The 24,220-nt window shown below is 39.1% G+C and overlaps 2 protein-coding genes across 3 annotated transcripts; both read left to right on the top strand.

Annotated features, from left to right (window-relative positions):
- The first annotated feature begins 1,239 nt into the window (after nucleotides 1-1,239).
- LOC104968091 (sortilin) lies at nucleotides 1,240-11,073 on the top strand. The gene is made up of 21 exons (XM_010797652.1): nucleotides 1,240-1,587; nucleotides 2,076-2,138; nucleotides 2,449-2,525; nucleotides 2,627-2,723; nucleotides 3,096-3,263; nucleotides 3,573-3,646; nucleotides 3,871-3,917; nucleotides 4,303-4,439; nucleotides 4,533-4,616; nucleotides 5,621-5,681; nucleotides 7,123-7,275; nucleotides 7,772-7,869; nucleotides 7,991-8,090; nucleotides 8,204-8,378; nucleotides 8,462-8,655; nucleotides 9,029-9,221; nucleotides 9,314-9,427; nucleotides 9,506-9,653; nucleotides 9,746-9,852; nucleotides 9,936-10,053; nucleotides 10,163-11,073. The coding sequence occupies exons 1-21, from the start codon at nucleotides 1,330-1,332 to the stop codon at nucleotides 10,175-10,177; spliced, it is 2,481 nt and encodes an 826-aa protein (XP_010795954.1). The 5' UTR covers nucleotides 1,240-1,329; the 3' UTR covers nucleotides 10,178-11,073.
- Nucleotides 11,074-11,283: 210 nt separating this feature from the next.
- On the top strand, nucleotides 11,284-23,744 carry fam3c (FAM3 metabolism regulating signaling molecule C). Of its 2 annotated transcripts, none has more exons than XM_010797650.1 (10): nucleotides 11,284-11,373; nucleotides 12,065-12,116; nucleotides 12,229-12,333; nucleotides 12,641-12,667; nucleotides 13,029-13,152; nucleotides 14,191-14,249; nucleotides 15,449-15,499; nucleotides 15,582-15,666; nucleotides 15,760-15,886; nucleotides 23,174-23,744. In XM_010797650.1, the coding sequence occupies exons 2-10, from the start codon at nucleotides 12,101-12,103 to the stop codon at nucleotides 23,261-23,263; spliced, it is 684 nt and encodes a 227-aa protein (XP_010795952.1). In that variant the 5' UTR covers nucleotides 11,284-11,373; nucleotides 12,065-12,100; the 3' UTR covers nucleotides 23,264-23,744. The 2 variants fall into 2 exon arrangements, with proteins under 2 accessions (XP_010795952.1, XP_010795953.1); XM_010797651.1 differs by having other exon boundaries at nucleotides 11,297-11,382.
- The last annotated feature ends 476 nt before the right edge of the window (nucleotides 23,745-24,220 follow it).

Here is a 24,220-nt window from a genome sequence, read left to right as displayed (position 1 = left end):
TTAAATGAGTCAGTTGCTTGTTGCAGTCGACTCCCTCTGTCCGGTGACTCAAAGCTACATTAGTACATTAGCAGTATTAGTCAGCACACCTGGGCGTCCGGTGTCCATGCACAAAGAGTAAAGCAGCTGTCAGGCCAACACACAACTCCTGTGCCTCCCTTTGTTCTAATTTCTTTTAAAACACAAGGCATGTGCAGCACACGTCCACTGATCAAGTCCCTACACCTCTGACTTCATTTTGTGTAAATTATGAAACAAGGCCTTGGGTTAGGCTTTTAGTGTTGTTTCTCCATTAAGTTGATTAAACATTCAAAAACAGTGGAGTTTTGGCAGTTAGGCCTCCATTATCTATTATGTCCTGAGGGTGAGGGAGTGTACCAACTTGCTTTAAAACGTGTTTTACTATCAGGGATGCTACAGTGTTGAGGTTCACACACCAACAGAGACTAGTCATTTGCGTTGAGACATTAAAAGACATGACGTCATTGAAATTGCATCTCATGTATTATTTCAGAAATGTTCAATCTTAGATTAAAATGTGGAACAAATAGTAACCTTGTGTTACTTAAAATGATCAGCAAAAAGGTGTGGTAAACAATAACTGTTTTGAATGAGCTACTTTCACTTCAACCAGTGTTTTTTCAACCACATGTTAACATTTTTGAGCTTATTCATTTTCCATGTTAGTAGTGTAAAGTAAACTGTCACAGCTGGGTTTCCAGAGGAGCCTGTGGCAAAACAGCTGTGCTACATCCAAGCACAACTCATATTACTGTTTGGTGTGTCTTCAGATTTCTTAGTGAGAAGTGGCTTCACACACCTAAGTATCATCATTTTGGAAATATATTGAAACCGCACTACAGGAATCATAAACCATATTATGTCGTGCGTAAAAGCCTAACCCCGTCAGCAGGGAGCGTTATGTCGAATAAGTGGCGTCCTCTAACGTTCAGTGGTGCCAACTACAAGGAAGAAAACTTCTCTGATATGCTGCATTCACGCCTCCTTCAACTTGCAAGAACTTCTCAATTTGTGCTTTTACGCATTTGTTTTTCTATTCCAACGTGTTATCTCACAATTCGTCTGACTCCCACATCTCCTTTCTTGCATAGGTTGCAAACGGCAACAAGGTGCGTTTCCATCACTTGAAATGTAAATCCGTCTATACGTGCAGGTCACCTGGATGCGGGCAGAAACACCTGCTGGTAGAGGAGGCAGCACTTTTTATGTCCAAGCACGTCCCACCCCCATTAGCTGTTAGAGCTCAGCACAAATAACCGAGTTTCGGCTGGCATCTCGGTCACTGGGATACTTATTTTCGCATCGGATATGATCTGGAGACTGGTGGTCCTCGGTGGGGTGTACATCCTTTTCCTGGGGGCTGAAGGCAGCAGCCGCGAGGGGAGGACGGTGACTTTCAGCCGGACTCAGCAGAATGAGAGCCAGGGCCAAGGGCGCGCACGCCAGAGGAGGGACACACGAAGCTCCTCCGGGACCCCCAGGCCTTTCCACGGTCCTCCTTTCACCTCCTGTCGGACCCCGCTCACCCCTGACGAGCACAGGGTTCTGGATGACAATACGCAAGAGGTGAGGTGTGTTTGAGTTAAATATTGACATTAATATGAAGCTAAGGCTTGGTGCATGCATAGGCATGAGCAATGTTCATTATACATTTGCAATAGGCTACCTTTAATTAGACATGACAAATCAATTTCAGAGCACAGATGAACTTTTTCTAGGACAAAAAGTTATAATTTTTTCTTGCTTCTTTTACATGTTTGCATTGTTCCAGAATATCTCAATTAAGACGTTTCTGAAAAACCACAATAACGTGAAACTGTAAAAGAAACAAGTGGAACTATTACACCAACAATAAACCCAAGCATGATAATGATACTAAATAGCAACTGTTTAAAATAATAAAATGACTGTTTGTTTATCATGTTTCTCAGCCCATTCACTCCATTTGCCATCACAGGAAATGGGAATTTTGTATTATTTAATCAATTTATGAGTTCTTTTTTTTACTTTAGAGGAGATGCTGTTACATGATTATCTCTTCATCTCTCTTCCAGACAGGGTTTAATGGGGATGATGGCTCCCATGTGATTCTCACATGGGTGGGCGATGGTACAGGGGTGAGTGTCTAACAGGCTACCAGAGGTCAGATCATTGTCATCAACACACCGTGCTGTCTACTTGACTCTTTACAGAGACGTGTTTGGAATGTCTCATGTTTGGCAGTGTTTGTAATTTCTTTATTCCTAAATATTCTATTTCTGAAATTGTTCTTTGAAAAATTGGTCTGAAATACAGTTTTTGTGCCCATATTTAGACATTTAGAAAAATGTCTACTCAGATTGAAATGATGACAATCTTCATACTTGTCTAAACTAGATTACTATATATTTTATAAAATTATTTCAACCACATTGCTGCATTTCCTAGGTCGCCCTGGTGCTATCGACGTTTAGTGCTCCTATAGATTCTTTCATGACCGGAGGCTCCTCACGACTTTACCGAAGGTGAGTAAGGATCTCATACGATATAAGAAATGTCATGAGCACCACATCCCATCTTGATCAGATCTCAAACATACGACAAATTGTATTTTCTTTCTCATCAGCACGGATTATGCAAAATCCTTTCATGACATTTCCCATCGGATCAACCACACCTTCATAAGGGAGGAGTTTGAAGTCAGTGTTGGACCTGGGAGCTCCGTAAGTCAAGAGTAGGGAACCCGTTGTGTGAGCACTTAGAGTTTGGGGAACCAGACATGTTGACATGAGTGTTTGAAATTGCCTCACAAAAAGTGTGACGACATCTCTGCTGTCTGATGATCTGGTGCCACATCTTCTCTAAACCACTTAGTTTAGCCTTTTCTGTCCGCAAAAGTACACCCACACACAACATTTATATTCAAAATGTGGATGTTTTTAAACATATTTTCTGCTTTCTCATTATACATTTGGAATATTTGTGAACTGAGGAAGGTTTAAGCAGTGTTAGAATGTAAAACTGTATTTTTCTTCTGACATACATGTTGCTTTCTTACTACTAACTTTGCATGTCATGTCTGTTTTGATTGACAGGTGATACTGACAGCAGATATACCAGTGGTGGATCACCCAGGAGGGATCATCTTCACCTCCACGGACGCCGGAGCGACCTTCAAGTTCATCCAACTTCCCTTCCACCTGGCTCAGCGAATCACGTACCACTTCCTCAATCCTGACTACCTCGTGGCCCTCAGCATTGATGTTAGTCACACGACTTTATGTGGTGGTCTTCCTTGCTCTTTGTAAAATACTGGGCATTATTATAGCATTATTCCTCCCCACACCTTAAAGGGATGGAGGGTGTCGTTTATTCTCATACTGATATTCTGAACAATCTGTGCTATTGTATTAGCTGTAAAGTGTCTCTACTCTAGGCTATTTTTATTATATGTACAGCACTTTGGCTCGACCAAAAATTGTTTATAAATGTGCTATATAAATAAAACTTGATTTGATTTGATTTGATTTAAAGTAAAGGTAAACACTGTTCTGTTTCTTCCTGACTTCCAGGGCGGTCTGTGGCTCTCTCTGGACTTTGGTGCCAAGTGGACAAAAGTGCACGATGGAGTGCATTCCTTCTCATGGTGAGAAACAAAAGGCAACAAAACCACACACACCAAATGACAGGTTCTAAAAGAAAGCAGATGTTAGAAGAACCATGTTTTGTAAAGTTGTTTGGCCAGTCACACCATTACAGTTTTCCTTTGAGAAAAAGTATATTATACATGCAATGTGTTTTGTTCTGGCTAAGAATTTAAATCATCATTGTTCATGTTTGTGACCTTTTTTAACTTTGTTTTTCTATAAGGGGGGCTGGCATTGATATGTTCTTAAGCTTCAGTAGAGAAGACACAGGTAAGAAGTTATATGAATATAATATAAATCCAAAAAAAGTATAAAATGTAACCTGTTTTTTTACCTGATCATAAATGTTTTAGAACATTACAACTTAAATAACAAATCAGAGAAAAGAGAAAATCTGCAATACGCCAGCATAAACATGATTAAAAACAATAGATAGATAATAGATAGAACCTGGGATTACTGCATGCATTCTATATTCGATTGAAAAAAGGCAAGAAAAGGTAATAAGCAATCAAAAACAACATTCTAGATATGTAGTTTTCCCCTTTCCCTAAAAATAAAATGCTCGATTAAATGAAATCAAAGTGAAAAATCTGTGAATAAGAGTCCTGAGTGTCTCATTTCCTGCCACTAAGTCTTCTTCTTGTTGCCGCAGTTGAGATAGATGAGAGGGGGGATCTCGTACTGAAGAGGACAACAGATCTGGGGAAGACCTTCACCGCAATCCATGAAAACATCTTCAGTTTTGGCTACATCGGAGCCTTTCTCTTCTTCTCTGTGATGGAGGACCCGGTAGGTTATACTAATCTTCCTGTGTACACACATATTAGTTATATAACCAAATCACATACGGTAAAAAGGCAATGATGCATTCTGTCCCCCCAGAGATCCCCCCGTGTTATGTATTTCTCATCAGACCAAGGAGAAACTTTCAGTCGGGCGCTGCTCCCCTCAGCCTCCACTGAGCAGGTGAGAAACTATGCATACTGTCAGAGACTTTAAATTACTCTATATATATAGTAATTAAAGGAAATTTTTTTTTTATTTCCTTTCTATTTTCATAAGATAAGATGGACCTTTATTGATCACCGTAGAGAAATTCAGTTAAGAAAGAAACACAGATATTACACATGGAATATACACAGGTATATTAAGAATAAAGTAAAAAAAATAAATAATAATACAAATGTATTAACAGTAAGAATAGAAATAACAAAAATAGCGTGACTTAAATTCTGATCCAGTGAATGTACATATACAGATATGTGAGCATTGTAAATATATATGTTAATATTAAAAAATGGCCACAATCACCAATCTGATTTACCTCACTTTTTTAATATCAATGAAGCCCAGAGTATCAAATCTAAACTCTTGTTATGAATTCCTAGTCAGACTAGTGTTTACTTATTCTTTGTATGGATAGTTCCTGATTAAAATCATCATTTTGCCAATTTAAGACTATTTTATGTAGGCAACATTCTGCTATAGCTACTTCTGATAAAACAACATTTATTATTTGAGAGCCTTGGCTTTTGACCTTTTCAGTAGTTTCAAAAGATTATAACAAATACTCTGCCATACCACAGGGAATGTGCAGATGGTAATATAATTATCCCTTAGTCATGTTTCTCTCACACGTTGAGTCATCCTTGGTGTTTGGAAAGTTTTAAACTCTCAGACATGCACATGCTTTTTATAGTTATTGAGGTTGATTTGTCTTGAGTAAAAACATTGATGGCAACATTTCCTTTTTTCAACACCAACTGAACACACATCTGTTCTGGCGAAACACCCACCCACATACACACCTTGTTGACAGCACAAACACACAATCTCTCTCACGACGATTAGCCAAGGTTTTTGGCAAAGATCAAATTAGTCATCACAAAGTTGTTTATTCATTCATTGCAATTACAGACTTTCTCACCCGCATGTGCTCTATAACTCTATATACACGTGTGTGTTTTCAGTTCTACTCCATTCTGGACGGAGATGTAGATATGCTCTTCATGCACGTGGACAACCCAGGAGGTAATACTTTTTATGAAACAAGCTTAAAATCATGCTTGACACATATTTGCAAATGTTGTGAAGAAAACAGGGCATTATTTATGGCTCTCTCAGCCCCTTTTGTTGTCATGGAAAATGTTAACGGTAAAAGCAGGACTGGTTTTGCAAGTTCTCTGTGTTGCTGACACATCATTCCATCATACTGAGAGTGTTTGTACATACAAGTCCAGCGGCCCAGTCTTGTTCCTTTAACCCTCCCCCAGCTCGCTTTCTTATTCACGTGTATTTCGGTTCCCTTTCTCATATTTCTAATTATTTATTTCCCTGGCAAGTACTCATACAGTTAGTGCTGTATGGGTTTAGGTGAAGGGACTTTTGTACTGCTGAGATAAATAGAGGGGATATGGGGTAGAGGGGCTTTATCTTTTGCTGGGATGAGGGTGTAACACACACACACACACACACACACACACACACACACACACACACACACACACACACACACACACACACACACACACACACACACACACACACACACACACACATTCATGGCTTTAGCTGACACGTGTGTGAGCTTCACACACCTTACATATGATTGATGATGACTTGTTGTTATTATGCTGATGTTTGTGTGTCAGCGATTACTTGTTGCCAGGTGCTTAGTCTGGTAAGGTGACACACCTCACTACATTCAATTAAGGACATTGACCTACGAAGAAAAGTGCACTCCAAAAAAAGAAGAGTTAAATTTCCTGTTTACAATGAGACCAAACTTTTCTATGGATGTCATTTTTTGAGCCTCAACTAAAGTTAACAGACTACAGCTGATTACTAAAAATGATTGGTGTTACGTAAGCAGTAGTTTTCAAATAACCACCATGTTGTACCAAAAAACCCCTGACTCACATTTCCAAGAACCTATGAGACCCAAAGGGACTGTGTGTTGGATTTCGTTTGAATGAAATAAAAAATGAAAGACTCCCTTGGCTTTGGTATGTGAAACATTTGTTGCTCGCCACAACCTGAGTCATAAAATGCTGTTTTACGCTGAGGCCGTAACATATTTGGGGGCTCGTCATAAGTCTGTCTTGGGCAGGTGCCAGTTTGGTGGTGCTACTTTTTACTTGCTGTTGTGAAATCAAGTGTGGGAAGTAATAGTTTTCCAAATAACCACTTTAGATGAACATGCAAAGTGTCATTTGAAACGTTGAACCCTTTACATTGATTTCCGAATGTTAAATGGTAAATGGACCGCATTCATATAGCGGAACAGAGCTGAAAAAGTCAATCTGAAGCCTTTGATAAGATCGCACATTTTGAAAGTGTTGTACTTAATAATTCCTGACGTCTGCTTGGACTGCCTTCAATCATGTATTTCCATCAAACTAAATATGCTACTGGCTAACTTCGACCCTTGTGCCTTACTAAAGTCTTCCTGCGGTTTGCTGTTTCCCCACAGACACCTTCTTTGGAACCATGTACACATCAGATGATCGCGGTATCTTATTCTCCAAATCACTGGAGCGCCACCTGTTTGAGGGGCACAGGAAGAGCGACTTCACCAACATCACTTCACTGAGAGGAGTCTACCTGACTAATAAACTAGACAAAGGTAGGGTTTTTTTGTGTGGAAACTAATGTGATTGCTCAACTAAAAAAAATTATAATCTTAGTGTGAAATGTATTATCCCTTTAATGTTGTGGTCCAAAACTATTACAAATGCATTATTGAGCCACACAATGGGTGACATGTTCCTTGATCAATATGAACACGGGCAAGTTACTTTAAATACTCCCATCAAATGTTTATTATTCCACCAGTACTTGAAAAAAGTTCCCCCAAAAGCAAAATACAGATGCAATACTTACTTATGTTGAGTTAAGTTTGTTAAGAACTACAGTGCACAGCTATTTTGGGCCTTCACAAATATGAAAAAGGTTATTTTGTAATGTAAACATTGCTGGTTTTTGTCCTATAATGGGATTTTTCGACAATAAAAAAAGTACAACAATGCCAGCCTTTCAGCTAACCTGTCACACAACCATTTAATCACTTTTTTCAGTTTGAGAAAATACTGAAGTATTACTTTCATGTGTTTTTTTTGCAGATGGCCGTATAAGATCTGTCATTTCCTTTAATAGAGGAGGGATGTGGAGACAGCTTAACAAACCTGAGAATGTGGAATGTGAAGATCAGGTCAAGAATGTATGTTATAATCAGAGAAAGAGTAAAACCCGGTGTGCCCACTTACAGTACACTACGTGTTTACCTTACTATCGTACAGGTTAGTCTGTGTCACTGAACCATCACATGTGTTTTTTCCCAGTGCAACCTTCACATTCATGGAGAGCACAGTCGTAGGAACCGCATCGTTCCCATGCTGGCTCTGTCTGAGCCCACTGCTATCGGCCTGGTCATCGCTCATGGTAATTCAACAGTAATGCCTTTTCTTTTCCAATTATGACAACATTTGGATATGTTGGTTAACTTGTTCTGACTCTTAAGTTATAATTATTTTGTGATCTTCTCTCTTCTCCAGGTACAGTGGGTGACTCTCTGTCATCGTCGCAGCACCCTGATGTGTTTGTCTCCTCAGACGGGGGTTATAACTGGAGGGGGACACTGAAGGGTCCTCACCACTACAGCATATTGGACTCTGGGGGTCTCATTGTGGCTGTGGAGACTAAGCGTGAAGGACAAGTCAAGACTATCAAGTACTGAGCGGATCCTTTGACTTTATGCCCACTGAAACCAGTATTATTATTATTCTAACATTTGCTATTTTTCTTGTTACCAGGTTCTCCACAGACGAGGGACAGTGCTGGAAGTCGTATAACTTCACCGAGCAGCCCTTCTTCTTCGCAGGCCTGGCGTCTGAGCCGGGGACTAAGGCCATGAACGTCAGCGTGTGGGGGTTCAGGCCTGAGGAGGACGGCCAGCCGATGTGGGTGGTCGTCACCATCGATTTTCAGAGCCTCATTACAAGAGAGTGTGAGTCAAAAGGCCTTCTTTACAATATCTATACTCCCCCCTGCTCACATATATCACTCCCTGGGGGTAGGTGCGTCAGCAGTGAAGTGGAGCCTTATAGAAGTTTCTCATTACGGAAACTAAACAAGCCACGACCTGGGACTTTCCATAGTCAAATTACTAAGAGCCTGTGAGACGTAAAGTAACAGTTTGTAGGATGTGGCTCCATCTAGTGGTGCGGTTGCAGATTCTTATTTTTGCCTATTTTGGCCAGACTTCTAGTAATGTAGCATATGCATTACAAGGGTTACCTGGTTTGGAAATCCACTTGAAGTATTGCCAGGTCACATACAACTAGCCTCTTTTCTTTGTTGATGATGCTTTGATTCTTCAGGTAATGACCAGGACTATGAGGAGTGGTTGGCTCATGCTACAGATGAAGGAGACTTGAAGAGAAAGGGTTGTCTCCTGGGTGTCAAAGAGACCTACAGGAGGCTAAAGAAGAAATCTGTGTGCAGAAATGGCCGAGGCTTTGTGGTTAGCAAGAAGCAAAGCCCCTGCCTGTGCACCAGAGAAGATTACGTATGGTAGGCCTAAGTCCATTTTTTTTAGATTCTAGATATCATGACATACTCAAACCCCAAATTTCATGGAAAATAATACCTGTATTTCACAACAGTGATTACGGCTACTATCGCCACGTGAACACGTCAGAGTGTGTGAGACAGAACGCTGGAAATAAAACGCTGGAGCTCTGTCTGAATGGAGAGGAGGACGAGCTTCTGACCGCTGGGTAATAACAGTCTCTCCTTTTTAAAAAGAGGAAACAGGACTCCTTTACATGCTCACACACGTCTGACTGTGTTTGTAGGTACCGTAAGGTCCCGAGTGATCGGTGTGAGGGGGGATTCAATCTCCAGCTGGCAGTGCAGACAGTCATCAGACCCTGTGGTGTTAAACCCAGCCTCGGACCACCACCTGCCAGGTCCCCGTCTCCAATCACACACTTTGACACAGCGGTCAGTTGTTGCTCTAACGAATGTGTGTGCGCACCTTCAGTTGTTCTTGATTTTTTTTTGTGGAAAATAACAGTTATTGTGTTTTATTCCAGCGGGAGAGGCTAGTTTTGATCCTGGTGTGTGCCGGAGCAGGAGTCATCGTGTTGGTAGTTATCGTCTCCGCCATTATCGCTGTCAAAGGGGTGGTTCAAGGAACCAGGTAGCCACACACACACATCTGCATGTCCACCTTTATGCACCCAATGGTAGCTGACCACTCTGGTTTCATGTCCTCATCTACAGTTCCCCAGTGTATCGTTTCTCCAACCTCCGGATTCAGGATGAAGATAACAGCATCACTGTGGACCTTGAAAGCGCCACCAGCAGCAACGGCACAGTCTGCCCGCAGGACTCAGACGACGTAAGAGCTATTATCACTTATTCTATAACTTTTTATATATTGCTTTTTAACTTGAAAGATTATGTGATTTTACCATGTGTATTTATACGTTGTTGTTCTTATTTTCCAGGACCTTATTGAATGACACGTGACCCATTTATATGGATTCAATGAACTTTTCAAATTCCTCCAGCAGAGCTGAAAAAAACTGCACAATGCCTTTTGTTGGAATAATGTTTTACTCACCATGGAGGGTTCTAAGGATTGCAGGACAAGCATGAGAATGTCTTTATTTATTGAGCTTGCGCCATTTCACTGTTTTATTTGCTTAATCTTATGATTTGTGCAGTTTTTTTAAATTGTAATTTCCTTCTCTGTTTGCACCACCATTTACTTTCTCTTTTAATGTGAAAACAAATGAATAATCCTAAAAATGTGCATTTATATAAAAAAAACTATTATTATATGTTTCTTACAGTTAAATACATCCTGATGATTCTTACATTTACAATAAATCTCTGGGTCGATCAAACAGGAGACTGGAGGCGCTGTAACGCCATCCCATATGCTTCGAAGCGAACAGGGAAGAAGAAAAAGCAGGAAGTCAGGGTGAAGGAAACAAAGATCCCTTAATAGTAAGATGTCTCACTCGTAAAAACCTGCCCACTCTTACAGAGAGTCAGAAAAATTTGAAATATATGAAAGAAATGTGCATGCGTTTGCGTTAAGGCACAATTTCACAAAAATAAACATCATCACACCAACATCTTAGCTTGAGCCTCACAAATAGCCATCTGCTGACCACAGCAGCAAACACATTTACACAATAGCATTAAAAAACAAATAAGGCTAAGCTGCTTAGCATAAGTTCCCATATTACCATAATGCAAAGAAATACCACATTAAATGAATACATCTGTTTTTTTTCACAGTTGTATATTTGTCAAAAAACTGTTTTTACGTGTTAACAATAAAAAATGAAATACAAAATTAACAGAATAAAGGTTTAAACAACATCTACCCGCTTTGAATGGAAGAGAAATTGTGATAAAGTGTTGTTTTGGTTCATCGATATTATCTAGTATTTATTTCACTTAAATATAATGTTTTATTTTTTAAAATAAGGGTTAAAATCGTGCTCTTAGATTCTGCTTAGAGCTAGAAAACAATCAAACAAGAACCGACAGAACTGCCTGTTTGTAGGCTCTTTGATTTCTCCGACAGAGTGGAGCATCTTCCCGCCTCTTCTCCCTCTAACATCTCAGCTGTCATTACACGAATCACTCACTTTGGTTTCGTGAACTGCACCGAGTATTCGTGGTTACCGTGGCAATTGCACAGGTAAGCAAGGTGTGAACCTCATCCTAATATTACTTCTAATACTTCAACGTATTACTTCAAAATGATTTATAACACTACAATTAGAATCCCGCAGCTGGAGTTCTTTAGGTTGTAACTTAGCAAACGTAGGCAGAGACGAGGAAGTTACACTGCAGTGAACGTAACGTCACTTAACGTTAAATGCTAGTGGATGCTAGTTACTAGTTAGCATGTTTAAGTGTCGCTTCAGCGCTATGTACAATATGATACAGCCAATACAGGCTAGATAAGTGCAATATAAAGACCTACTACAGTGTAATAACTCATTCAAGGAAGCTAAAGTGACTTCAAAATACCCTACTAACTTTTTCTCTTGCATTAGCAAATCGTATTATTTCAACTATTAGCAGCCAAAGGAAAGTCATTTTAAGTTAATCCCATTGTATTGGTTAATGTCACCCTATTGCTATTGGGGAGGACATTTAGACATCACAACTTTTGGAAAATAAACCCTTTATTTTCTAGTTTCCTGTTATGTATTAGAGAAAAACAGGTATTAAACAATGGTACATATTGTTATTATATATTTTTTTCATCAAAAATGTCTATTGCCTCATTATCTAACTATATTGTTGACATGGTTGTGTTCATTTTGAGTTGATTGCTAATAAAAAGGGTTAATTGTTGCAACCGTAACATGTTTTCATCACAGGTTGTTTGGTGTGTAAACATCTGACTGAAGCCAAAGATGGTCAGGGCGGGTGGTAAGTATATCCCCCTTTAAGAAATACAGCATACGCCATAGTATAACAGGATTGGAAAGTATTTTGTGGTGTTTCATAAATGTTGATTCATTTGTCTATCTTTTTATTGCAGGTATTTTGAAGATTGCGGCACTCGTATTTGCGTTTCTGCTAGCTGTCTTTCTGGCTTTTCAACTGCTGGAGATTAACATGGACTTCAATCTGAACAGTGTGATCTGTGAGTAACATTCGCTGTAGTAAAATCACAACGTTCAACAGTGCCCTGAGGTGCTCCAACAAAAGAATGAAGTGGGAGAGTTATCAGTTGTTAAGGAAACACGAAACCTGTTCAAACAGTTAGTGTGAAGGGGGGATTTCAGTCATTTATCTAAGATATGCCCTTGTGTTTCCTTTTGGCTGTGTTTACATTTCACAAACCAAATATGTTATTGAGGCAGTAGTCATACAGAGCTGCGTTTGAATGAGCATTATTGAGCTGTCGATGGATAATCTCCTAAAAACCTATATACTTTTTTGCTTTTCAGCGAGAGCTATGCCAGTGAATGAAGCATGTAAGTATTGTGACATTTGTATTATTTCCTCTGTTTGCTTGTTTGTTAATGTCTGATACTTCTGATACAAGTTCCTCCTTTTTTTGTTTCCTTTTTTAAATTCTTTCTATACCACTTGATGCAGGAATGGTAATAATGAGCCTCACACAGATAAAAGAAGCCCTGCACATTTGAATGTTTTGTTCCTAGCTTAGTGCTTTAGTGTAAATACTAAAGATTCCCTTTGGTTAAGTAAAGGTTAAACCGTTGCTTTTTATTCTCCCTGTGTCTGCACCTGTTTGTGTATAGGTGTATGTGATCCACTTGTTACCTGACTGTGAGCTACCTGGTGCGTGTTGTGTACATTATTTTTCATTCACAGCAATTAAGCCGTTGAAGTACAAGTGTGGGATGTCCAAGTTGTGTCCCGCTGGACACTTGGCCTTCAAGATGGCGAGTGGAGCAGCCAGTGTGGTGGGGCCCAGGATCTGCCTGGACGACAAACTGTACGTGAAGTCACGTCTTAAAACCTTCGCAAACACAGGAGCACATATTTGACTTCTTATGTTTGTGGATTATGCTTAAACTAGGTTTTATTTGTCATCAAGATACTTTATTGATCCCAATTTGGGAAATGTTTCCACAACAGAAGCATAAATGAGACATTGCACATCAATGAGAAGTAAATACAATGAAAAAATTAAAGATATACATAACAGCAGTAGAAGATAAACAAAATACGCAAACATATATACATACCAGTAATGTAGGATATCTATAGAGTATACATATTGAATACACAATATAAAGGAAGTGCACATTATGCTTGTCCAGCCTATCAAACTCCCAAAATGTAAACATTGAATACAATATACACTTTACAGTTTACATTTGAGTTAGCAGAAAAATTACGGTTTTCATTTCAATTTGAATCCTCGAGGGACCACTTTAAATAAAAATACGAATGAGTGAATTTGTGATTTGAGTGGGATTGAATTAAACAAAGAGCAAATCACTAGTTGAATTTGTTAACCTTTGCATACTTCTTGTCATAGCTTTGCATACTTGTCATAGTAGCTTATCCACATAGCCCTAAGTGTGGTTTTCTTTGCAACAGCTTGGTTTGAACTTCTCAAATGTGAGGATTTAAAGGTTCTCATAAAATAATGAATTGTAAAAACAAATTGAAAATATCTTGAAGATTAAATCATTATTTTCTGAATAGCGAAACATGACCAACAATAATACAAACGTAAACTATAGTACATGAAATGATCATGACAGTTCTCATTAGTTGCAGCCTATTGTATTTTATGACATTTTTTAAAACACTATCCATTATCAAGTGTTCAAAAGTTCCTAAGACCTAATGTTTGATAAAGATGGCAAACTGATATGCACCAAGTCTGGGAACATATCTCTTCATACACATGTATTAAAACAGTTTATAACACAATAATGTACCTCTGAGGCATGACTTCATCACACGTTTATATTTCAAAAAATGTGTTCTCTTCTCATTGTCATCCTTTGTTTTATGCTAGATTAATGAGCGGAGTGAAGAACAACGTGGGGAGAGGAATCAACATCGCCCTGATAAATGGTAACATTATCAGAGTTCCATGCCTCGAGGAAACTGCTGCTGATAGCAAATCAATACTGCAGCAGTTCAACACCAGTGCCACGAAAATATGTAGCCATTTGATTTGCTAAACCTAGGATAGACAGCAATACATTTAGACCCTCCAGAAAAACGCGGGCTAAAATCCTTGATTATGCGATTAAACATGTGGGGTTTTATGTGATTTTATGCGGTGAAATTGCGGGAAGTTGCGAAATATGCGGAAAGTTGAGAAAAATAATAGATTTTCTTTTAAATATTGGGCTGTCTTATTTATTCTTTCTCACACACAACCTGCCACTAACGTTAAACCCCTTTACTATTCAATTAAACACATTCAATGTTTATTTATTGTAAAAACAATTGGGCTATTTTAATACACACACACACACACACACACACACACACACACACACACACACACACACACACACACACACACACACACACACGCACGCACACGCACACACACACACACACACACTTCTCCGCCTCATTCTGTTTTCATTTACTCGTTCGTTATCTGACCAGCTTCAATCTTGTAGGCTACTCACTTCGTTTCTTGTAGCCCTCGAAAGGGTTTTGGAGGTTGATGCCTCGGTGAACGTGAGTTGTTTGGCTTTCTTGTCCGTAGCAGCAGAAAGCATTTTCGAATATTTGAATGAATCAAAGTGGGTCGTCACCGTCGATTTTCTCTAAGACTTATGCTCCAACACACAGTTGCACGGGGTGCAGAATAGTTTCCCCCCACTTTCGTGAAAGACATCGGGGTACTGCTTTGCCCGGTCTTTAGCAGAAATGTTCGTCGGTAAATGAGATGGATCAGATTTTTCATCTTGGTGTTTTCTCTCTCGTGTGAGTTCCACACGTTCACTCTACGGTGTTGTTTACCTTCTGTGATGCGCGAGCTGATGACCTCATCATCATCACTACTTCACTTCAAGACGAGTTAACTTTTTTTTTTCTCAACTTTGTGTGGAAAAATGCGGGGATTATGCGGCCTTTTGATAAATATGCGGCCTTTTAAAAATCTGCGCCATTTTGCTGATTATGCGGTAAATTATGCGATCGCAGAATTGCGTTTTTCTGGAGGGTCTAAATAAACCACCTCCAAGATTGCGTAATATAACTATGAGTTTAATGTCACATTTGCTTCAACCCCATCTATTTCTACCCCACAGGGAGAACAGGGGACCTTATCAACACAGCGTTTTTTGATATGTGGGGTGGAGGTGAGTGCATTTGAAATCATAAAACAAATATATACTGTATAAAAGCATTGTATTAACAATCTTAATTACCAACCTTGTGCAGATGTGGCTCCGCTTATTAAGCTAGTGAAGGGAATTGAGGATGGGACGATCGTGATGATGGCCTCCTTCGATGATGCTGCAACAAAGTAAGTATTCTGTTTAGATTCTTGTTGCCTAGCTGTCTCTATTATCGGCTGGGATGTGGCCATGACATCATATCTGTCTTCTTTGTTCTGTAGACTCAACGATGAGGCCAGGAAGCTCATTGCTGATCTGGGAAGCTCCATCGTCAGTAACTTGGGATTCCGTGATAACTGGATCTTTGTAGGAGGGAAAGGCATCAAGACCAAGAGTCCATTTGAGCAGGTAACATGACCCACACATGGTTACATCTACTGGGCAGTTTGAAAGTAACAACAACAGTATCATTTGTCTGGAAACAACTGTAAATGTTGTAATTACAGTTTCAAAGTCTCAAAAGTCTCAAAAATGCTACAACTACTGTCACAAACTGGATGAATGTGAAGTATTGTGTTAAAGGAGGATGAAAGAATAATTAAGGAGCACTATTGGAGTGACTTTGATGGTTATTGGACTCAGGATTCATTCATTTGGATTCCCACTGTATGAAGAAATTAAAGGACGGCGCGGAAGTGGAAACAATTCACAAAGGGATTCAACTGTTTAAAACACATGCTCAAAGTAAGCCGGATTTTGCCGATGTGTTTATGTGGATTCAAAAGTCGTAAATAATCTACAAAATGGAGGAGACCGATCTGATCGGAGCAACTGTGACAAATAATCCAACTGAAACCGGCATGGACAATGACTATGTTTTAAAAAATGTGCTTATCCAGAAAAGCCCGGTTTGGACACTTTACGCGCAGAAGAAACATTTCTATTAAAGAAAGAATTATAATTTTCTGTCTTTTTATGCCTATAATAGCTACTAACTTGAATTTGTATTCATATTAATTAATCAATTATTTTTCATATTTTATTGTAGTGTAGAGACAAGGCTTTTAGTGACAATCATGTATTGCGTTACAATTATATGTAAAAAAAAAATCTAAATATGATATTTGACCTCAAATCATCTGAGGCCTGGCGCCCCCCCACTATAGCTGACCGGGGATTTATGGGGTTGAGTTGTATAACATGGGAGGTATAGAGGCACTAATTAGACACACACGTTCAATCAATCACACCTGTATTCAAATATGTCATCAAGCATGTCGCTAGTCTATAAATAAGTCCTGTAGACATATTGCAGTAGTTTCCATTTTTTGTTGTGGAGTCCATTCATCCGCTGCATTCAAATTAAGGAAACTAGACATGCATATAATCCAGCATTACTGTTTGAACAGTTAACAGCAGGACAGTATCACTCTAGTAGCTCAGGACAGTAGCTTTTTTAAATATAAAAAATTCTGAGAACTGTACTGTAGTAAACCTAATTTACCGCAACAAAAAGGATGTCTTATGGTGTTTTTACCTAAATTCATCATTATTTATCAATGGTGACTTGGCCACTGGCAGCCTTTTTTGAAATATGTCATAGAAGGAAAAGCACACTGAAAAACAACAATTATTGTTGTATCTAGTGTTCCAGTGAGTTAGCCAAAGATTGACAGTATAATGGACATTAAACTGTTGCACTGGTGAATTGATCAGGTCAAAAGGCCTGTGTTAAGTAATACTACATCACAATTTCCAGTACACTCCCTCTGTTGGCCATGGTAGCACTGGGCCTAGAAAAAGATCTGCCTCATACATAACCTGTTATCTGGAGGAGGTAGGGCACGCGCCACTGCTCCTTAGCTACTGAATATTTATTCAGGAATGCTGGTTTGCTTTCAAGGTCAAACAGCCTCTACTCTTCCTTCACAGAAGAGTCATTTACCTCCCTGAGGTAGGGGAAGAGTGATAACAAGAAGATAGAGACGGGAAGAGAAAGAGAGGGGGAAGCAAAGACACTGCAACTGTTTTATCAGCTTGCATTTTTTCCCTACACTCGCCCAGGGCAGCGATGGAGGAAACAGTCGGTCAACAGCGGAACTTGTTTTTTCTCTGCATCAACCTCAGGGGAAGCTATTGCCTCTTCTCAAAATGCACATTACTTTCAACGTCCATTACTCCAAAAAGTCCCTACATTTAGATAGCGCCATATCTAAATGACTGCAGTGTATGGCTTAGAAGAGAAGCCGACAAAGTGTGGAAATCTGTTTGAAGATTTATCTCGACACCTGTGTAATGACTCGCCGTATTGTTATCTTTATCTACAAAAGAACATAGAGGGAAATGATGAATGTCTGCAATATGGTTTGACATCTCTCAGACTATGATTAAAAAGCTTTTTGATGCTGTTGCAGGTGATGATATCTCATAAACCTAACCTTCGTAACCCCTTTTCTTATCAAGTCTTCTTCCCCTTTTTCTTTATGTGTTATTAACTTTTGCCCTCCACAACTACTTTCCCAGCTCTGATTGCTATTCATTTTAGCTCTCTATGGAAAACTATTTCCACTTCCTTCCATTTACAGGTTTAAACTCCTTCTTGCTTTTGGATTCTCCTGGGTTTTGAATACACAGGGAAGAAAACTTAAGACAATAAGAGTAAACTTTTCTATCTAATTTTACTATATTTTGTGAAGCACACCCAACTTCTTTCTTTTCCTCTTTGTGGTTGTCTGTCCTTAACCTTCTTCTCACGTATTGCAGCTATCTCAAAAGGAACTTAATCATCACTAAAACAGCAGGATGAGACAAAGCCATTGAGAGGAGACCAAGCACCTCTCTGATTCTGTCTGATAAATGGAGCATGACCGCCAATGCCTTGGACGGTCAGGTTGACATAAGCATACATGATATGTCCATCCAGACGTGTCTCTTCACCTGTCAGTCCCCATCACTCCTATCTTCCTCCTTTACCTCTGACTATTTTCCTCTATATTTGCATTCAGCTGACTTTGAGATGACTTGCGAGTTCTCAGCAGAGTTAAAATCTCTTCTTTCCGGGTCGTTGAAGTCCCATTGGCTGCTGTGTTACAGTTGAGATGGGTCAGAGAGAGAGAAAGAGTACAATATTGGTACTCAACCATCAATCATATTTAATTGTCACATTCTCAATAAACATGTCTAAATCCATTCCTTTCCATCTGTCAAAATCTGCATGCATGGAGAAAACAAATATCAAACTTCAGCTATGCTCAGTTTGCGTTATAGAAAGTGCAAAGTCAGCGTAGCGGAACAGTGAGCCAGTACGATATGTCATTTAGTTTGAAGACTTGTTGGAATAACTTTATAATCAGAGAAAAAACTGTGTGAAAATGGAAATATAAGGCATAAAATGTCTTCCCTAGAGTAGAAAATTGAACCCAAAGTCATATGTATCTCTATGTTTAATCCCTGCACACACTTTCTTCACTTTGCCATAGTTCAAATTCGACGTCAGTGTCTCCATGTAATCCTTTCTTGGTGGGAAATAAATTCCTCTCATTTTTTATGCACAGGGCATGTTATGTTATGACATTATGCTCGTTCTCCAGAAATGTCAGTGTGTGAGCTGCTGTGAAACTGAACGTTGTCAGCACCACTGTCACTACAGTTAATCCTGTACTTTTCATAGACATGCCAATTGACAGATAAAAGACACAAGTCATGCACAAGTCTACACACACAAAGACCTGCCAGCACACACTTTATGCATGTAGAGAAAATCCCACGTAGGCATAGAGGCTTATTCATGAACTCCCACACTAATAAGCTCTCTACATACTGTACATCCCCGTCTCTCTGGCCATGACGATTTTTTTGTCATGCCCATATTTGAAACACAGTATTGAAAAACACATTTTATAAGATGGTTCATACAGGGAAAAGTAGACGTTTTTATGAATGCTTTCACAAGACTTAATTTGGTTTGGTTGTGAACGTACTTGACAAAACGCAAAGGGTACTATGGGCTGCCTGCTTGGGTCTTTTGTTGAGATGGACACATGTAAAGTACAGGTCAACATGAGTAGGAATCACTAAGTTGGAATGTTACCTTAGTAATGTAAAACAAGGATTAACAGGATCAAATGTAATATACAGTGAAACCAAATTTGAACCTTGTGTAACCCACATTAAAACATAGTAAGCATAAAGTCATAAAAAGTTATTTCATTAAAAGATACACGTTTAAAATTGGTCAATGATATCATCCCTTTAAAAATATAATAAATAAAAGTAGTATGACAAATTACAAGGTACTGTTCCTTAAGGGCTCTCTGCTCACCGGGCACGCGCAGCGCAGTGTAGCAGGAGAAAAGAGAGGAAAACGGAGCGAGAAGCAGATGAGACGAGCGGAGTAAATTATATTCAAATTGATTCAAAGTTGATTTAAAAAAGATAAAAATACCATCCACACGGTCGGGAACGCTATAGAACATTAACCAACGGGGTTTTGGTGAGTCAAACCTTTTCATAAACAAGTTTTGTAAGAGTGAATAATTTTAGCTTCATTAATAGCATTTCATGTTGTTGAGCTGTAAGGGAAGCTATGAACATGGCTTGCAATATCATGTATTTGTTATTTTGTTTGGCTGAAACCAGGGAATCTAGACAAATATTCATGGAGTGGCAAGAGGGTGGCAGGAGATTTTGAGGGGTGGCATCCCCTGGCAGAAGTATATGCTGATTTCATCGCAGTCATATCAATCAATGTTAACTTGGAAAGGCACAAAATTAATATTTTAACTCAATAACATAATAGGGCTGTACCCGAATATCCGAATGTCCCAACACGTTCTCACTCCCAACCCGTCACATGTTGACGGTCGGTCAGGGCCCCTCCCTGTCACCCTATTATGCACAGGGTACTTGAGTCAGTTTTCAACGGGCAGGGCGTCCCATTGACTTGCATAGAGCTCCCTGAACGTTGGTAATAGACGAGTTGGGATCGCGGCGAAATGCTCTCCGCAGATCCATTCTCACAGCGTTTATCAACCTTTTTCTTACTCAATATCAAGCCACACTTATTGTTTTTAATTATTTATTTTAATTGAATAATGTAGGACTTTTGTTGCCGTCAGTAATGGGGAGAGTAGGAGCTCAGAATACTGAAATCTGTAGGCCTATTGTTTCATCGTTTTTTCCTTCTAATTTTGTATTATTTTCTAAACCACAAACTGTTATTTACTCAAGAATAAAACATAATTATCCTTGTGTTTATTTATTTGTTTGATTAATAAACACAAGTTGGAGTCCATCAGGACCGAGGGTCGGAGCAGCTCATAGTAGTTGCTTTTGAGAATTTTAACCCTGAAGTAAGTACTCTCTCCGCTTCGCTTGACAAACCCTGTGATAGTCCTCAAGCTCTGTGATTGGATGTTTGAGTGTGCTCCGAGGGTTACGCCGAGCGTCGATCAGCACTTTGAAATGGGATGGAACCACAGCAGACTGTCCAAAACTGGATTTGAACAGGTTTGAACGGGTCAAATTTAAAACATATAATTAATAAATGGGTGAAAATTGCTTGTGCCCATAATGGGCAGCATTAATATATACACTCTTAAAACTACTGGGTTAAAAAATAACCCAATCATAACCCAGCTGCTGAGTCACTATAGGACAGAACACACGCTGGGTTGTCTTAACCCATGTGCTGGGTTGTTTATTTGACCCAAGCAAGTGATTGAAAATAACTATATTATTGGGCTAAATAGAATATAATAATAATAATAATAATAATAATGTATAATAGTGTAATGAAATATTTCCAAACACACCGTATATATTTATATATAAAAAATGCATTTATTGATAATTTGAACAGCTTTGGCAAATCGCCAACATTCCATTTCCACTATAAAAGAACAATGCATTTTAGCACAATACAAATTCANCGAGCTTGTGCCATCATGCTGGGAGTCATCTATACACTGAACATGGCTTACCCCAAAGAGCTAAGGTACTACTATGAATTCATTCAGAAAGTGCTCTTGCAAATGGATGGTGAAAGGCTTTCCCCCAAAGTCCTTGGACTGAAGAACAAGATACATGCTGGACTGTAGGATTTCTTCAGCCGCTCTTGTGAACCGATGCCATTTAAAAAAAAAAACACCAGTCAAACCTCAAAGGTTGGGAGAAGAATGTGGAAATGTTGATGGACTTGGAAGACATGTTTCATGTATTAATGTGAGGAAGGTTACATCCTCCTCAGCTGTTTAAGTCACATGCTTCATGTTACGTCAGGATTTATTCGCTAAGTCTGTTTCCACTGCACTTTGCTGTCATGGCCTCCACCTCTGCCTAGTCTGATTTCTCAAGTTCACTGTGACATATAGGCTACAGTATGTATGAATCAGAATCGGTATGCACACCAGATTGGAGGCAGCAGCTTGCCCATTCGAAGGGTTGGAATTCAAACGGATATAGTATTTTTTTGAATTTGTATTGTGCTAAAATGCATTGTTCTTTTATAGTGGAAATGGAATGTTGGCGATTTGCCAAAGCTGTTCAAATTATCAATAAATGCATTTTTTATATATAAATATATACGGTGTGTTTGGAGATAATTCATTACACTATTATACATTATTATTATTATTATTATTATATTCTATTTAGCCCAACAATATAGTTAATTTCAATCGCTTGGGTCAAATAAAAAACCCAATGTATGGTTTATATTTAACCCAGTGATATAGTTCAATTCAATCACTAGCTTGGGTCAANACATCGGCAAAATCCGGCTTACTTTGAGCATGTGTTTTAAACAGTTGAATGTATGAAGAAATTAAAGGACGGCGCGGAAGTGGAAACAATTCACAAAGGGATTCAACTGTTTAAAACACATGCTCAAAGTAAGCCGGATTTTGCCGATGTGTTTATGTGGATTCAAAAGTTGTAAATAAGAACAAACAAAATGGAGGAGACCGATCTGATCGGAGCAACTGTGACAAATAATCCAACTTAAACTGGCATGGACAATGACTATGTTTTTAAAAAATGCGCTTATCCAGAAAAGCCTGGTTTGGACACTTTACGGGCAGAAGAAACATTTCTATTAAAGAAAGAATTATACATTTCTGTCTTTTTATGCCTTTAATAGCTACTAACTTGAATTGTTATTCAAATTAATTAATCAATTATTTTGTATATTTTATTGTAATGTAGAGACAAGGCTTTTAGTGACAACCATGTCTTGCGTTACAATTATATGTAAAAAAAAAAAAAAGTCTAAATATGATATTTGGCCTCAAATCATCTGAGGCCTGGCGCCCCCCTCTGCGATCTTTGGCGCCAACCTGGGGGCGCCCCCCAGGTTGGGAACCACTGCTCTAATACACAGATTGAAATATGTGTAACACCTAATAAACCCAATGCATCAGAGGGCAGCCCTCTGTTTAAACTACCTGGAGGAAACATCCCATCCTGCAGGCAATATGGTAATGACTGTGAGAACACAAGAGCTGGTGAAATCCCAGAACACCTGGGACTCAGAGGCTGCTGCTGGCCTTTCATTAGTGTGGTGCTGGTTAAAACAGCCCCTTCACATCAGCTGGCTGGCAGTATCATTCATTATTTCTGTCATGGCCTGTCTGATCAGGAGACAGTAGCCATTGGAGTTGACGTTACAAACGATGTGTGTTGTGTTTCCCTCCCCAGCATATAAAGAACAGTGCAGACACCAACAAGTTTGAGGGATGGCCCGAGGTGCTGGAGATGGAAGGCTGCGTGCCTCAGAGGCAGGACTAAGGACCACCACCCCCCCCATCCCCTACACCTCCCATACATTCCTGTTCCATTGAGACTCTTTAAGTGGTTACACTTGTTTGAGCGGATAAAGGTCATTCTTACAGCTCTCACCCCAAAGCTTCAACCGTACCTACCACAACAAAGTCACTCGCTGCTGTGAACCCATTCCTCCGTATTGAAACCATGATGTAGTCTGGATTCAGTGGTTTGGAACTAGATGGTAGAGAGCACTGATTTAAAGGGAATTACCTTTGATTATTGGCTTACTATCGGTGAGGCCCAAAGACTTGATAGTGTTGCATTATTGCACTGTTGCCGAGGGAAATGAAGCCACATTTCCTTAACCTGTCGCCATGCCTTAATCTCATTTTCTTATTCCTGGTTTTTAAACAAACATGACTTTGTGATTTATGCTGTTCCTTTAAGAGTTTGCGGTAAGAAAATTATTATTAACAGGGTTTGAAGACGTCATGATATTAAACCAAATGTACCAAATTCACTGTGAAATTTGTAAATATTTGTTTAGAGGAGCCTTTGAGAATAAAAAGACCCTAACTAAATGAACGTTGTAAAAATAATATAATTTCATAAAATAAATGATATTGTTAGCAGTGTGTGTATGTGTGTGAGTGGATTAAAGCGTTATTTCTTTGTGCCTTTGAGTAGTACTGCTATGTCGTTTTGTATTTGCATTTACAGCACAGTAGACATCGTCACTATGCAAACCGAGCAATCAGTACCTAGGAGTTAATCATTAGTCTGTTTCATCTTGCCTTTCTGTCAGCCACATTCAAAGAAGTCAAATCCACACCCTGTATTGTTCATTTGTGTAATCTAATCTTACCCACCCACCAGTCTTACTTTGAGTTTATACAAAAGCCTTTTAAGCAGTAGTACTTCACAGCTTTAAGAAGCAATTTTGTAAAGTAAAACAGTCTGTGACACCTTGTGTTTTTT

The sequence above is a fragment of the Notothenia coriiceps genome, unplaced genomic scaffold, assembly GCF_000735185.1.
Source record: "Notothenia coriiceps isolate Sejong01 unplaced genomic scaffold, NC01 NC01_scaffold00038212, whole genome shotgun sequence".
In the NCBI taxonomy this organism is placed as follows: Eukaryota; Metazoa; Chordata; class Actinopteri; order Perciformes; family Nototheniidae; genus Notothenia; species Notothenia coriiceps.
Note: the sequence above shows the minus strand (reverse complement) of the source record. Positions and strands in the feature narration are given on the sequence as shown.

Bases quoted from the DNA above. Each gene is read 5' to 3' on its own strand.
- LOC104968091 (XM_010797652.1), top strand. From the start codon at position 1,330: ATGATCTGGAGACTGGTGGTCCTCGGTGGGGTGTACATCCTTTTCCTG. The intron at 3,647-3,870 runs GTGAGAAACAAA...TTTTTCTATAAG, and splicing joins GGAGTGCATTCCTTCTCATG to GGGGGCTGGCATTGATATGT. The intron at 4,440-4,532 runs GTAGGTTATACT...CTGTCCCCCCAG, and splicing joins TCTCTGTGATGGAGGACCCG to AGATCCCCCCGTGTTATGTA.
- fam3c (XM_010797650.1), top strand. The intron at 12,334-12,640 runs GTGAGTAACATT...TTTGCTTTTCAG, and splicing joins CAATCTGAACAGTGTGATCT to CGAGAGCTATGCCAGTGAAT. The intron at 15,500-15,581 runs GTGAGTGCATTT...AACCTTGTGCAG, and splicing joins TTTTGATATGTGGGGTGGAG to ATGTGGCTCCGCTTATTAAG.